Here is an 11,682-nt window from a genome sequence, read left to right as displayed (position 1 = left end):
TTCGATATGGACTGCCTGCTTGCGCTGAGCCTACGGTCCACCCGCCGCTTTGCGTCATCTATAAAGGGTCGCATTTTCGGTACATAGGAAGAAAGTGTAGGACAAAGCGAGCGGGAATGAACAGGGTTCACAGGAAGTAGTTGTTACGACAGAACCCAGGGAGACCCGGGCAGATGACAGCGCTGAAATGTGATCCGGGCTTGACGGTTCAAGGTAAGTCAGTAGGTTCAAGTCACGTTAGGACCGTGGAGCGAATAGGTACTCGACTAAGGGCCGATGATCAAACATATTAGCTTAGATCCAGCTCGATCGGGCATAGGAAGAGCTTTTTCTCGGGGAAGGAGAAAAAGCAACGAGGAAGGAAATGTGACACCCACAGCGTCCACACACAGCTGGGAAGGTGATAAGCACCGTTGGAGTAACGGTACGGTTCCGGACAATGAGGACCGTCAAAGCAAGAGAGACTGGGGCGTGCGAACCATGGCCGGAAGAGAGAGAAAGACTAAGACATGGCACGAGAGAGCAGAAAAAATTAATAAGGAGCGAGGCAGGCTTAAGCGGTCGAGCCAGCAGCCTGTACGATGCAGAAGCAGAGCAACATGGAATGGGATGAATGGAATAGTAAGTAAAGTAGAAAGATGAGCCAACGACTGATTTGGGGGGGGGTCTGGCGTCACTTGCCCGTATCAGCTGTCCGCCTGAGTATCTGCTTGTCCAATCACAAGCATCACATGTGATTGCGGTAGCGCCCGCAGCCAGTCAAAGATCGACGCTGATAGGATGGTGTCATTAGCTAATTATTGGGGAGATGGTAATAGTCGGTAACAATACCGACTCACCGTCGCGGCGGTGCAGGCGCAAGGGGAACCCTGGGAATCCGAGAGAACCAGGATATTCTATGCTTCTTCTATTCGATCAGGAGGCACTGATGTGTCCCAGCACAATACGGTGTAGAGGGCGATCTACCCGGATACTACTACTAGTACGTAAGTAGCCTGACAGACACCCTCCCGATCCACGAGGCTCCAGAACGGGGGCCTAGTGGCCATGCCGAGCAGCCTTGGTCGAAACAGAGCCCGGGGTTGATCGACACTAAATGGCTTTGGTGGGCCTTCTTCCACTTCATCCGCTCGTCTACTATCTTCCTTCTATCAATCCAAACTAGTTGAACCCACTGAGATGTTATGCCAGCATAGTCACTGTCTGATGTTCAGGAACTCGTGGACCTGCCCGGTTTCATTGTCGCCAAGTACGAATTCTATTTAGGACCACGGCGCTGTCCTACTGCTCGAGCGCGAAAAGCGCCTGACCTCGTTCGCAGCTCTCGGGATGGCTGGATAGGCAGCCCGTGCTAGTGAGACGGCTTCATCCGGGCTAACGTCCGCCCGCTAATCCTTCTAGCCCGTTGCACCTGCAAGTTGGGCGCGGTACAGAGTACAGAGTTGCTCGAAGCAAAACGGACCACTCACTACTCGAGTTCTATGCATGAGATTTAAACTCTGGACTTATGTACAATCGAACACACCCATGGCTGGCATGCAACGTAGAATTCAGCGGGCTCGTCAGAAATCACTCCCCACACGCCGGAAGAGTAAAAGCAAAAACACATCCCAACTAGTATTGCCAACTTTTGATGAAAAGAAAAGACGATAATGAAGAAGAAAAAGAAGAGATATCATCAAGCACTTCAAGTAGACTTCTCGGACTTCTTGCGCTTCTTCTCCTCCCGGCTCTTGCTGGACTTCTTCTTCTTGTCCTCGCCTTCACCTCCCTCTTGAGCGGACTTTCTGGACTTCTTACGGGGCACATCACCGGCCTCGGCCTGGCTCCCATCCGCCTCAGTAGGGTGGTTCTTGCGCTTTCTCTCATCCCGCTCCTTCTCCAGCGATTTGGGGACCTTGAATGTAGGCTTCTCGTCTTCCGACTCCTCAGAACTGGATCCGAGGGTCTCGGGGGGCTCCACGCCACTTCCTACGGGGTGAAAGCGCATCTTCAAGTGTTTAGGGTGTTTCCTCGGGGGCTTGATCTGCTCCTGTACAGCTTGCGCAACGGTCTCATCGCTGACCTCGGGAATATCGAGCATCTCTTGGATGTGGTAGCTGGGGATATTGCTGGCGGCGGTGCTGTAGTAGGTCTTGGTCTTCGAGTCGTACAGGTGGAGCGTCTTTCCACCCAGGTCGGGTTGCGCAAAGCTTTCCACCGGAATTCCGTATTGCACACCCTTGTGTTTCAGGACCGGCTTGCCCTGCATGATCTTGGCCAACGAGACTTCCTCAACCTTGGAGAGAGGAAGGTAGTCTGGCGCCGTGATGTGGTAGACTTGCTTGCCGCGAAGATCGGACAGGAGAGAGGAGACATTGGACTTTGGTGCTGCTTGTTGTTTCAAGGACTTGAATCCAGAGGGGGCTTTGTAAGGTTGGGGTGCTGCTAGAGATACATTACGGGAGGTCCTATTCGAGCACATCGTTAATCACTGACATAGGTTCATGTGAGTCAATTGAGAAGACCTACTTCTGGGTAGAAGTCTTCTCGTTGGAAGAAGTGCTGGAATCGCTGTCACTATCGCTTCCGCTCTGGGTCGACTCAACCTCGGAGCTAGAAGATTCGCCAGCAGACGATGTGCTCATAGGAGTAGGCTCCCGTTCCTCCACAGCTTTCTTGTTCGATTTGGGTGCCATTGTGACTTATCGACGGTCCGTTTCGTATGCGGAAATTCGAGGGGAATGCAGCTCCGAACTTGCGATGCGGAGCGCCGGTGATCGCACGTGTGCCTAATTTGTACCGCTAGAGTATACTATATCAACGCGGAAAGTCCCAGCGGAGTATAAAGCACGTCGTAGAAGAAAAATCCTGGGATATAGCGCAAAGCGCGAGTCACTGCGAGTTGGGAGAAGCCGATCCGGAACTTTTGAGCGATAACCTTTTTTTCTGCTCCGCGGAGCACGGACCACCTGAAAGTCCGCGGCCTCAAATATTCACCTTTTTGGTAGTCCCGCCGCCCAGCACTCGATTCTGCGCAACGTCGCTGTTTTGGGAGAAATTGAACTGTCTGCGAGTATCATGAAGCGCAAAGCTGAAAAGGCGCAGGCTGCGGGTAAGCTCAAGCATCCGTGTACCAGGAATTACCGCTGACATTTCACTCTCAAGCCCCGGTCAGCGCTTTCGCGGCCCGCAAAGCACGGCAGCAGCAGGCGCAGGCCACCGCAGCTGCTGTCAAGCCCCCTGTCGCTGAACCAGTGGTAGAACCGCCACCTAAGAGAGCGCGCCGCTCACTAGACGAGCCTGTCGTCCCAGCCGCAATCGAAGAGAACCGAGTCCAAACGAGGCGATCATCAAGGCGAAAGGAAGAACAAGCGAAGGTTGAGAAGCCCACGCCGAAGGCGCGCAACGATCAGCCTCCTAAGACCTCCAAGAAAGTACCCGAGCATGACACATCGAAGGATGTCGAGGATCAGGCGCCTTCGGACGAGGAGTCGGAAGAGCCAGAAATCGTTGTAGAGAATACCGGTGTCATTGGGCTCGAGCCTATTCAGAATGACGAGGAGGGGTAATTTTTGCTTTGCAGTACGGTTTAGGCCCAATGCTAATGGGATCTAGGTACGAATCACCTGCGGACACTGCGGTCCAGGTCCAGGAATTCCCCCTGTCGAAAGCGCGCTTGAACAAGAACAGCATAGTCTACAGTGATGAGCATAGGCTGTGTGTCCGTATAAAGGAGAAGATGGTACGCATGTCCAGCCGGTGTATATGCGCAGTGCTGACTATTCTACAGAGCTTGGTGATGATCGGTCACTACGATCTTTGGGTCAAGCGAGGCGTGGTCAGCCTGATGGGAGCGAAACTGCACCCCTCATCCCAGGTGTATCGGGTCTACGCGCCTTCGACGCACTCGTTGCCTGTAATTAAATGCGTTTCCGGGGTCAATGGCGAGGCAGAGGTGGAGTTCAAGTCATGCCACAGCGGAATCTATCGTCTCAAGGAACTCTCGCCTCTGTATCAGCGGATATGGAACGGCAAGAATACTACAGCGGACAAGCTCACTCTCAAGGGCACTCCTCAGTCCACCAAGAGGACGTTCTCAGTGGTAAGTCTATACCTGACTATCCTTGGTCGTCTGTATGGTAACTAAGTGCCGTACAGCTATATACTTCTGCGGATGATTCCCTCAAACGCCACCTGAGGCCGCTTCATCTCGAGAAACAATGGAGCTCTGCTATCAAATCCCTCTCCCAGCGTGGTGGACGGCTGAAGACTCTCATCTGCGGACCGAAGGGATCAGGAAAGTCTACGTTCAGTCGCTATCTGTTGAACCACCTTCTTAGCCCGGCGCCGCAGACAGAGACCAACTACTATAACACTGATGGGGTTGCGTTCCTGGACTTGGACCCGGGTCAGCCAGAATTCGCTCCGATGGGTCAAGTCTATCTGGCCCATCTCCGTTCACCTGTCTTTGGTCCTCCCTTTTCCCACCCATCTTTGGATGGTTCTCGTGACGGCACGATAGTTCGAAGCCATCACATTGGAGCTACATCACCCAAAGAAGACCCCGATCACTACGTCCTTGCCGCCATGGATCTCATGGAGCGCTACCGGGCACTTCAGGCGAGCTACCCCCAATGTCCCCTCATCATCAACTACCCCGGCTGGATCTTCGGCTTGGGTCTGGAAGTTGCCACCTGGCTGGTCAGATCTCTTGGTCTCTCCGACGTTGTATACATGAGCGAAAAGGGACCAACTGAAGTTGTCCAGCCTCTGGGCCAGGCAGCTTACCAGGCCAAGATCCCTCTGACAATCCTCCCATCCCAGCCCACCGACTTCGTCAGCAGGTCGAGCGCACAGCTCCGCTCAATGCAAATGCAGTCGTATTTCCATATGTCGCGTCCAAACGGCATCGACAACTCACTATGGCTTGAGCAACCACTTTCCCGCACAAAGCCTTTCCGTGTCCACTACTCGGGACCGCAACAGGGCATCCAGGGTATCATGGTCATGGGCACCGAGATCCACCCCGATCTGCTCCATGAGGTTCTAGACGGGTCGATTGTCGCTGTCGTGGCTGTTGAGTCCCCGAACGCCATCCTAGGCCAGAACAGTGGACCAATGTTCGCGAACAACGCCAACGCCGAAACAGATGAAGACCACGATGTCGACATGCAAGACTCAGCCGATGCTGTTCCCATCGTCGGGTCATCGACTATCGAATCCAGCATCACCCGGACACCAAACGAGGACCTACCTTACCTCTTCGTTGGAGCAGGAAGCAGCAACCCCCTAGACCCGAAAGTCTCGCACTGCTTGGGTCTGGCTCTTGTCCGCTCCGTGAACGTCGCCTCCCACCAGCTGGAACTGGTCACTCCCATTACCGGATCGACTCTCCGTGGCGTTCTCGAGCAGGGTCACAGCATCGTCCTTGTGCGTGGTCTTCTGGATAACCCCAACTGGGCCATCAGCGAGGACTATTACGCCGCCCGTGCCGCCGAGAAACGCCATCGGGAGCTAATCGAGAAACTCAAGAAGGATAAGGGAGCTGCCGCAGCAGAGGACGCCACCCTCGAGTCGGAGAAGCAGGTATTGAAGGACAGAATCCGGCGCGCGAGCAAGGTGCCCTGGATGACGGTGATTGAAGACAACAGCCGCAGGCAACGAGAAGCAGCACAACGCGAGAAATCGCTATGGAAGCTGCGGAAAAAGGCATACCCTGGAAGCGATAGCGAAGGCGATTGGTAGTAACTTGCATAACTTGGCGTTGTAAAACTGCTTGCATGTATATACTATTAGACAGTGAAAAGTTTATTTGGGAGGATTATAATGCACGAGCTGACAGCCTACATGATATATGCTCGAGTATATCCTGACCCAACGTTCCATTCGGCATTTGGTTGATTACATCAGAGCCAAGTAGCTTCAGACTGGATATCCGATATACCAACATTCATATAGTATTCACCTCACTATCCCAAATGTCCAATCTATCAAGAACATTGCTCCAATGACCCCCCACCAATAACTAGCTGCTAGCCATCATCAAACACTGCCCTCAACACCATCCAGCACAACCCACCTACCACAATATCATCCCTTGGGGCCCTTGGTAATGGCGGTGGGTGCAGTAGTATAGTAGTAGTATTATTACATGATGGTGGTAGTCTAATATGACTATAGTACGTAATAGTATGCCAGGTTTTTCTCTAGTACACTATGTGTGCAAGCAAGCAATACCAACTCGGACTTATACAATAAGTAAGTACTACTATCTCATATCATATACCACATCCAGTTGCAGTGTCACTCCATTTGCTTCTTCCACCATATACAGAAACTTTACACGCCTCATTCCAGGATAGCAATACGATTAAAATCATGGGAATGATCCGCTCAGCTCAGCCAACAGACATACATGAATAGCTAGTAGGCGTGTATGTATATGTATGTGGCACGCATTGCATACTGATTCCATCCAAGTAAAGCCGACCTTACGCACATGAAAATGAAGTAATCCCCTGCATGTATGTATGTCATGGTTCATGTGAAGTGGGGTGAGTGTACTAACATATTCCACTGGTCTAGTCATCCAGAGACTAGCCCACATACATCGGATAGTAGGTAGACGTCCACTTAAAGTTTAAGTCGATACAGCTTGAGTAATTGTGGATTTGATTTACTGTAGATAGTTAGATAGGAAGATAGTAGCAGATAGATAACAGGAAGTAAGTAGCTGAGTTAGTTGGTTAGTTAGTCGCTTACTAGCTAGTACATTATGTGGTAGCTTTTATTACTTTTAAGCTTAGACTTCCGAGCTAGTGTTTTAGTCTATCTTGGGACTTAGGTTCTTCAATCTACAATACAAGGACCTTGGTGGGTGCACCGGTTTTTTATCTTATCGGTGAGGTCGAGAACACTACAATTACTGTGTATTAGGTGATCATGGCTCAAGTTACAGTCCTTGATTAAGTTCCAATAAAGTAAGTCCCTTTCCGTAAAAGTACATACATGCATGTCATGCCAAATGCCTCACAAGTGCATCCTTCGTTGCCTCGTAATGACATTCAATCATGTGAAAACAAGCGTCCGTCAAGTCGTCCGCTTCTGGCGATTAATAGAAGTCGTAATAAAACAGTCCGAATCACGTCGGAGAGAATCGAAAGGGTGAGGCGGAATAGAACAAAACGCAGATCGCTTATCTACCCACGCTCTGGGGGAATAGAAGGAGAATATAAACTCAAAAAGCCATGCTTCCTGTAAATGTGCCGAAACTCCGCCTCCTTCTGGGAATAAAAAACATGCCGTAGTCTATGTCAAGTCCTGTCCATGTACCGGAAGTAAACGCCGAAATGATGTCAATCATGTGAGGGTTGTTATTGTCACATGAGACTGCTGACTGCATGTATAATGACAGTCGAATCGCGGATAACGGTTGAAATGCTCCGCTTTCAAAAAAATGAACAAGTAATGTGATTGGCCCGAATGTGATAATGCAGCCAATTAAGGTATGCCGTAGCGCAAATATGGTTCACAGGCTATGCAATCACTGGTCGGCGAGGTGCAATAGGAATCGGCTTGGGCCCCGAGGAGATGTCCAAAGTGGACATTCCCAGATCGCTGTCCTCGTATTGGCGCGAAAGCTTATCCTGCGGCTTCTCCTTGCCACCAGGAACTAATGAAGATTTCCGTGAAGCAGTGGCGTCCTCTTCGCGCACTGTACTGCACACGAATCTTTCCTCTGAAATGGGCGAGGCCCCAAACATCGTACCCAACTGCTGCAGAAGCGCAACAAAGTGTGCATGTATCTCAGCAAAGATGTATTGGTTTCCCACGATTTCCGAAAGATTTCTCGCTCGAACTTGACCGGGTCGACGAAGCTGTCCGTCCGGATCAAGAGCGCGCCCTGTGAGGAAGGAAGAAACAGGGGTATACTGTTTGCTCCCGCGTCTATTCGATGCGTTGTTTTGTTCGTCGCGACGCTTTTCTTCTTCCTGGTATTTCTCCGCTGAGTTGACAATGCCCGTGGCGATGCGACCGAATGCGCGCCAAATCACAGGGCAGGCACGGAATGCTCGACCGGCGTCTTTGCCTGCCAATGCGACAAGGGCATAGCTACGCCGTTTCCCGCGAGCCATGGGGTCGGGCAGGCGAAAGATGTAAGCTATCGTATAGCCTGCAGAAGAATCGCCAAAACATATAGGGCCCGAGGAAAGACCGCGGGGCAAGAGTTCGCAACTCAGTGTTCGAATGGAGGAGCGTCGCAGAAGCGCGTAATCAGCCGGGTTGGGGGGTCCGCGCAATGAAAGATAGGTGAGGATGTGTGTATGACAGGAGGCGTCCGATGTAACAGAGGCCGAATGAAGAGAGTCCGGGTATGAGGCATGGACATGCGGGTCGTGTGTGGTATCATCGTGGTCGGCGTGACTGGTCCCACAAGAGTAGACGACCTCTCTAGATCGTAAAACAGGACTGCCGTTCCTCCCTTTGCCGTCACTTCGGGCCGTTCCTGGCGCACCTGGGGGCAGCTGCTTGCTCACATCTTCAGGTAGAGTCAAGCTGCAACTGGCGCACGTGTCGCCGTCTGCGCCACCAAGAAAGTTGAGTCTTTGTTGAGTATCAGCCGGCGTGGCCTGGCCTTTGAGGAAATAGGGATGGTCTTCTATTCTGGGAGACCTCTCGGAGGAGTCGTTATTCTTTTCTGAGGGTTTATTTGTGGTAGATTTGTTATTCGTGCGGCTGTGCAGGCCGTGAGATGAAACAGTGTCGTGAGAGGTGGCAGGGGTATCGTCGGGAGAGGAATCAGATTTGTCGGGATAGCATTGTGAACAGGGGAACGGTAGGACCTGCGAGCAGATGATCGAGGTAGGACCATGCACCTCGCAGAAATGCGTCAAAGAAAGCTAGTAGAAGGAGGATGTGTTAGCTGGAGAAAGCAGACAGGGATCCACTGTGTAGAAACGGGGTGGAAAAGGACAAGCGCAAGAGTCAGGATCCCTGCCATGTTGCACGCGGTCATTATGCGCGCATTGCGCGGTGCGAGCAAGGAAGAAAAGGCCTAGTTCAGTGCAAAGAAGCCCAAACGCATTGTCCCCGGTGAGACATGAAAGTGCACGCCATGCTCACACATCACCAACATCATTCACCGATGAGAAAGACAGACACACACACCGAGGCACATGGGGGGAAAGAGACAGGAAAAGAAAGCCACACTTACAATGAAATCCATATCCGTGAAAGTTATGGTCTAGCAGAACCCAGCAACCATATTAGAGCATTATTGCAATACATGCTTTCACAGATAAGAGTCACGGTGACGATGTGGTAGTGGTTTCGTGGCAATGACGCAGAATAACCACCAGCAAGTTGAAGGGAGGAGGGGAGGGAAACCGGGTACTATGGCTGGTGCAGATCCAGATCCAGACGGTAGTAGTGGAAGGTTGAGAGGTTGGATTGAACCACCCACAACGAGAACAACAACGTTGGGGTAGTAATAGTAATTATAATAGTGGTAATAGAGTCAGTGAAGCTGCAAAGACCAGCTTGCAGAACAAAGACGGTGTGGGGGGAAGTAAAAAGGAAAGGAAGGAAGGAAGAAGAAGAAGAAAGAGAAGAGAGGGACGAGACGGAGGGTAAGGATAAGAGTATATATTAAGTGGCTGAGAGGGAGAGAAGGGAATGGACGAGAAGGAAGTCTACTAGTTAGTTTTACTCCAGACTCTATGGAGAGAGTGAAAGAAAGAGAGAGGCATTGATTAGCGACTTTACTGGGAAGAGTAAGTAGTAGTATGAGCCAGTAGTAGTAAGTAGTAGCAGTAGTAGTGGAGGGAAAGGATATCGGAAAGGTAAGTTAGTTAGTAGAAGGGGGGGGGAACAAGAGAAGCCCGGAAGTGGAGCGGTGCATCGGCTGCGTTATGAAAATGGAAGAGGCAAAGAGAGGGTCTGGCCGGGGCTGGCCTGGCTCGGGTTGGTAATTACCGTTTGGTATGGTTCGGTATGGTACTTTCCGGTTCCATCCCCTCCCCATCTATACTACTACTACTACTACATACACACAGTAGACTAAGTCCTACTTATTATTGCTGATAAAGTGAATTACTTATTTTACAGTGGTGGTAGTAAAGTCCTCGATCTGCCTAAACAGTGGTCAAAGAGAGCCCAACCATCCAATAAATTCAAGCAACTATCCGATTACCAACCTGTTGTGCTTCCAGTGGCTCTGGGGGCCAAAGCACATCCCTCCCCTCCCTCCCTCCCTCCCTTTCTTCTCTGCCTACTTGCCATCCACCAAGAAAGAAAGAATGAATGAATGAATCCCGGTTGGGCTTCAACTACTAGGCGACAAGGGAACAGTTACCGTACCGGAACTATAACTACAACTAGTAGTGGTGAAATATAAATTAACTAGACGGAGTAGTATCCGGGATCCCAAAATCCAAATATTAACGATGACAAACTGTGGAGGGGTCTTTTCCGACAATATCCATTCCCCATTCCTGCGACTTACTATCTACTTGGCATCCGCCTCTCTTATTGCGCTTATTTATCTGATTCTCCCTTAGACGAATCGTCTGTTGCAGGCTGAAATTCACTAAAGCTCCTAGTCTCCCTTCAGCCTGTCAGCGGATGGAGCCCGACAGAAAACGGTTCCGGCCTAATATGCGACTAGATTGCCCAGATGGAGTATGGGAGAGACACAAGCATGGGGGAGGGCATGACTGACTGACTAGTTAGTTAGCCAGCCAGCCAGCATTCTGGTTCAAACGGAGGAGAAGGGGGAGGGGCGCCTAAACGGCATCAGATCAATAGGAACCAGAATGAAAATGATTACCCGCCCAATGTTTGTCGATCATGGCCCTTCCTTTACCCTCCTTCACACATGGCCAGTTACTCCTTTGCGTAACCATTCCAACGGTTCTTCGTTCCCCAATTCCACGATGGATGGAATGAATGGATGGATGATGAGGGTGAACCAGGAAAAACAGCAAGGCGGACAATAACCCCGGGTGTAATCCGGCTGTAAGGAAGCAGAAGAGGAAAAGCCATCAACCCCGGAGTTACCGAGTGACTATGGGACAGACTCGACTAGACGAATTAGTGACGCTGGATGTGTGTTGTGGTGGTGGTACTACCCAGAAATATCTAAACCCAACCCGTCACCGCGCCCGATGGACTCGACCCAAACAAACTTCCGTACCCAATTTGACGGGACGGCGTTTGGCCGCTAAACCTGGATTTTACGCAATCGAAGGTCTGTAGAACGAGGGATGGAAGAAGTCAAAATTATCACCTGCGCCATTTTCTTCCCTTTGCCTTTTGATTTTATTTCGTATATCCGGTGGCAGGGAGGATGGTCGTATGCTCCATAACAATGTTACCCTTTTTTTATTTTGGTTGTATATCCACAACGTGAGCATCTAGGTGACTAGTAATTAGTTTAATTAACTAAGGTAGGATCTGACTCTCACACACACACTCTCATCAATCATCAGTCATCAACTCTCCAGACTCGAACCACCGACCGGTTCCCCAGCATGGATAAACGGTCAGCAACCGAGCTGGTCGCTTCCGACCAGGAACTTTCCCAATTCAGCCATGTTCGGCAAGGAACTTCAATTACAGGAATGCACCCTGGGATTATTTTCTTTGCTGATCTCCTTTCCCCCTTTTTGATTTTTTTTTTTTTTTTTTTTTTTTTTTTTT

The 11,682-nt window shown here is 50.6% G+C and overlaps 3 protein-coding genes across 3 annotated transcripts; 1 reads left to right on the top strand and 2 right to left on the bottom strand.

Moving 5' to 3' along the window:
* Window positions 1-1,497: 1,497 nt before the first annotated feature.
* Window positions 1,498-2,874, bottom strand: BO79DRAFT_167548 (DNA-directed RNA polymerase I subunit RPA34). The gene is made up of 2 exons (XM_025679383.1): window positions 2,512-2,874; window positions 1,498-2,450 (listed from the first exon to the last, which is right to left on the bottom strand). Exons 1-2 carry the CDS (start codon window positions 2,676-2,678, stop codon window positions 1,688-1,690), a joined length of 930 nt encoding a protein of 309 aa, XP_025543251.1. The 5' UTR covers window positions 2,679-2,874; the 3' UTR covers window positions 1,498-1,687.
* A 186-nt stretch (window positions 2,875-3,060) lies between these two features.
* grc3 (putative RNA processing protein Grc3) lies at window positions 3,061-5,727 on the top strand (the record flags this gene model as incomplete). Its single annotated transcript, XM_025684501.1, has 5 exons — window positions 3,061-3,094; window positions 3,148-3,547; window positions 3,598-3,724; window positions 3,773-4,084; window positions 4,141-5,727. The coding sequence occupies 5 exons, from the start codon at window positions 3,061-3,063 to the stop codon at window positions 5,725-5,727; spliced, it is 2,460 nt and encodes an 819-aa protein (XP_025543250.1).
* Window positions 5,728-7,379: 1,652 nt separating this feature from the next.
* On the bottom strand, window positions 7,380-9,353 carry BO79DRAFT_64796 (folliculin domain-containing protein). Its single transcript, XM_025689548.1, has 2 exons — window positions 9,197-9,353; window positions 7,380-8,882 (listed from the first exon to the last, which is right to left on the bottom strand). The coding sequence occupies exons 1-2, from the start codon at window positions 9,206-9,208 to the stop codon at window positions 7,518-7,520; spliced, it is 1,377 nt and encodes a 458-aa protein (XP_025543249.1). The 5' UTR covers window positions 9,209-9,353; the 3' UTR covers window positions 7,380-7,517.
* Window positions 9,354-11,682: the final 2,329 nt, after the last annotated feature.

This window comes from Aspergillus costaricaensis (genome assembly GCF_003184835.1).
Source record: "Aspergillus costaricaensis CBS 115574 unplaced genomic scaffold BO79scaffold_5, whole genome shotgun sequence".
Classification (NCBI taxonomy): domain Eukaryota; kingdom Fungi; phylum Ascomycota; class Eurotiomycetes; order Eurotiales; family Aspergillaceae; genus Aspergillus; species Aspergillus costaricensis.
This window is presented reverse-complemented; position numbering and strand designations above follow the sequence as displayed.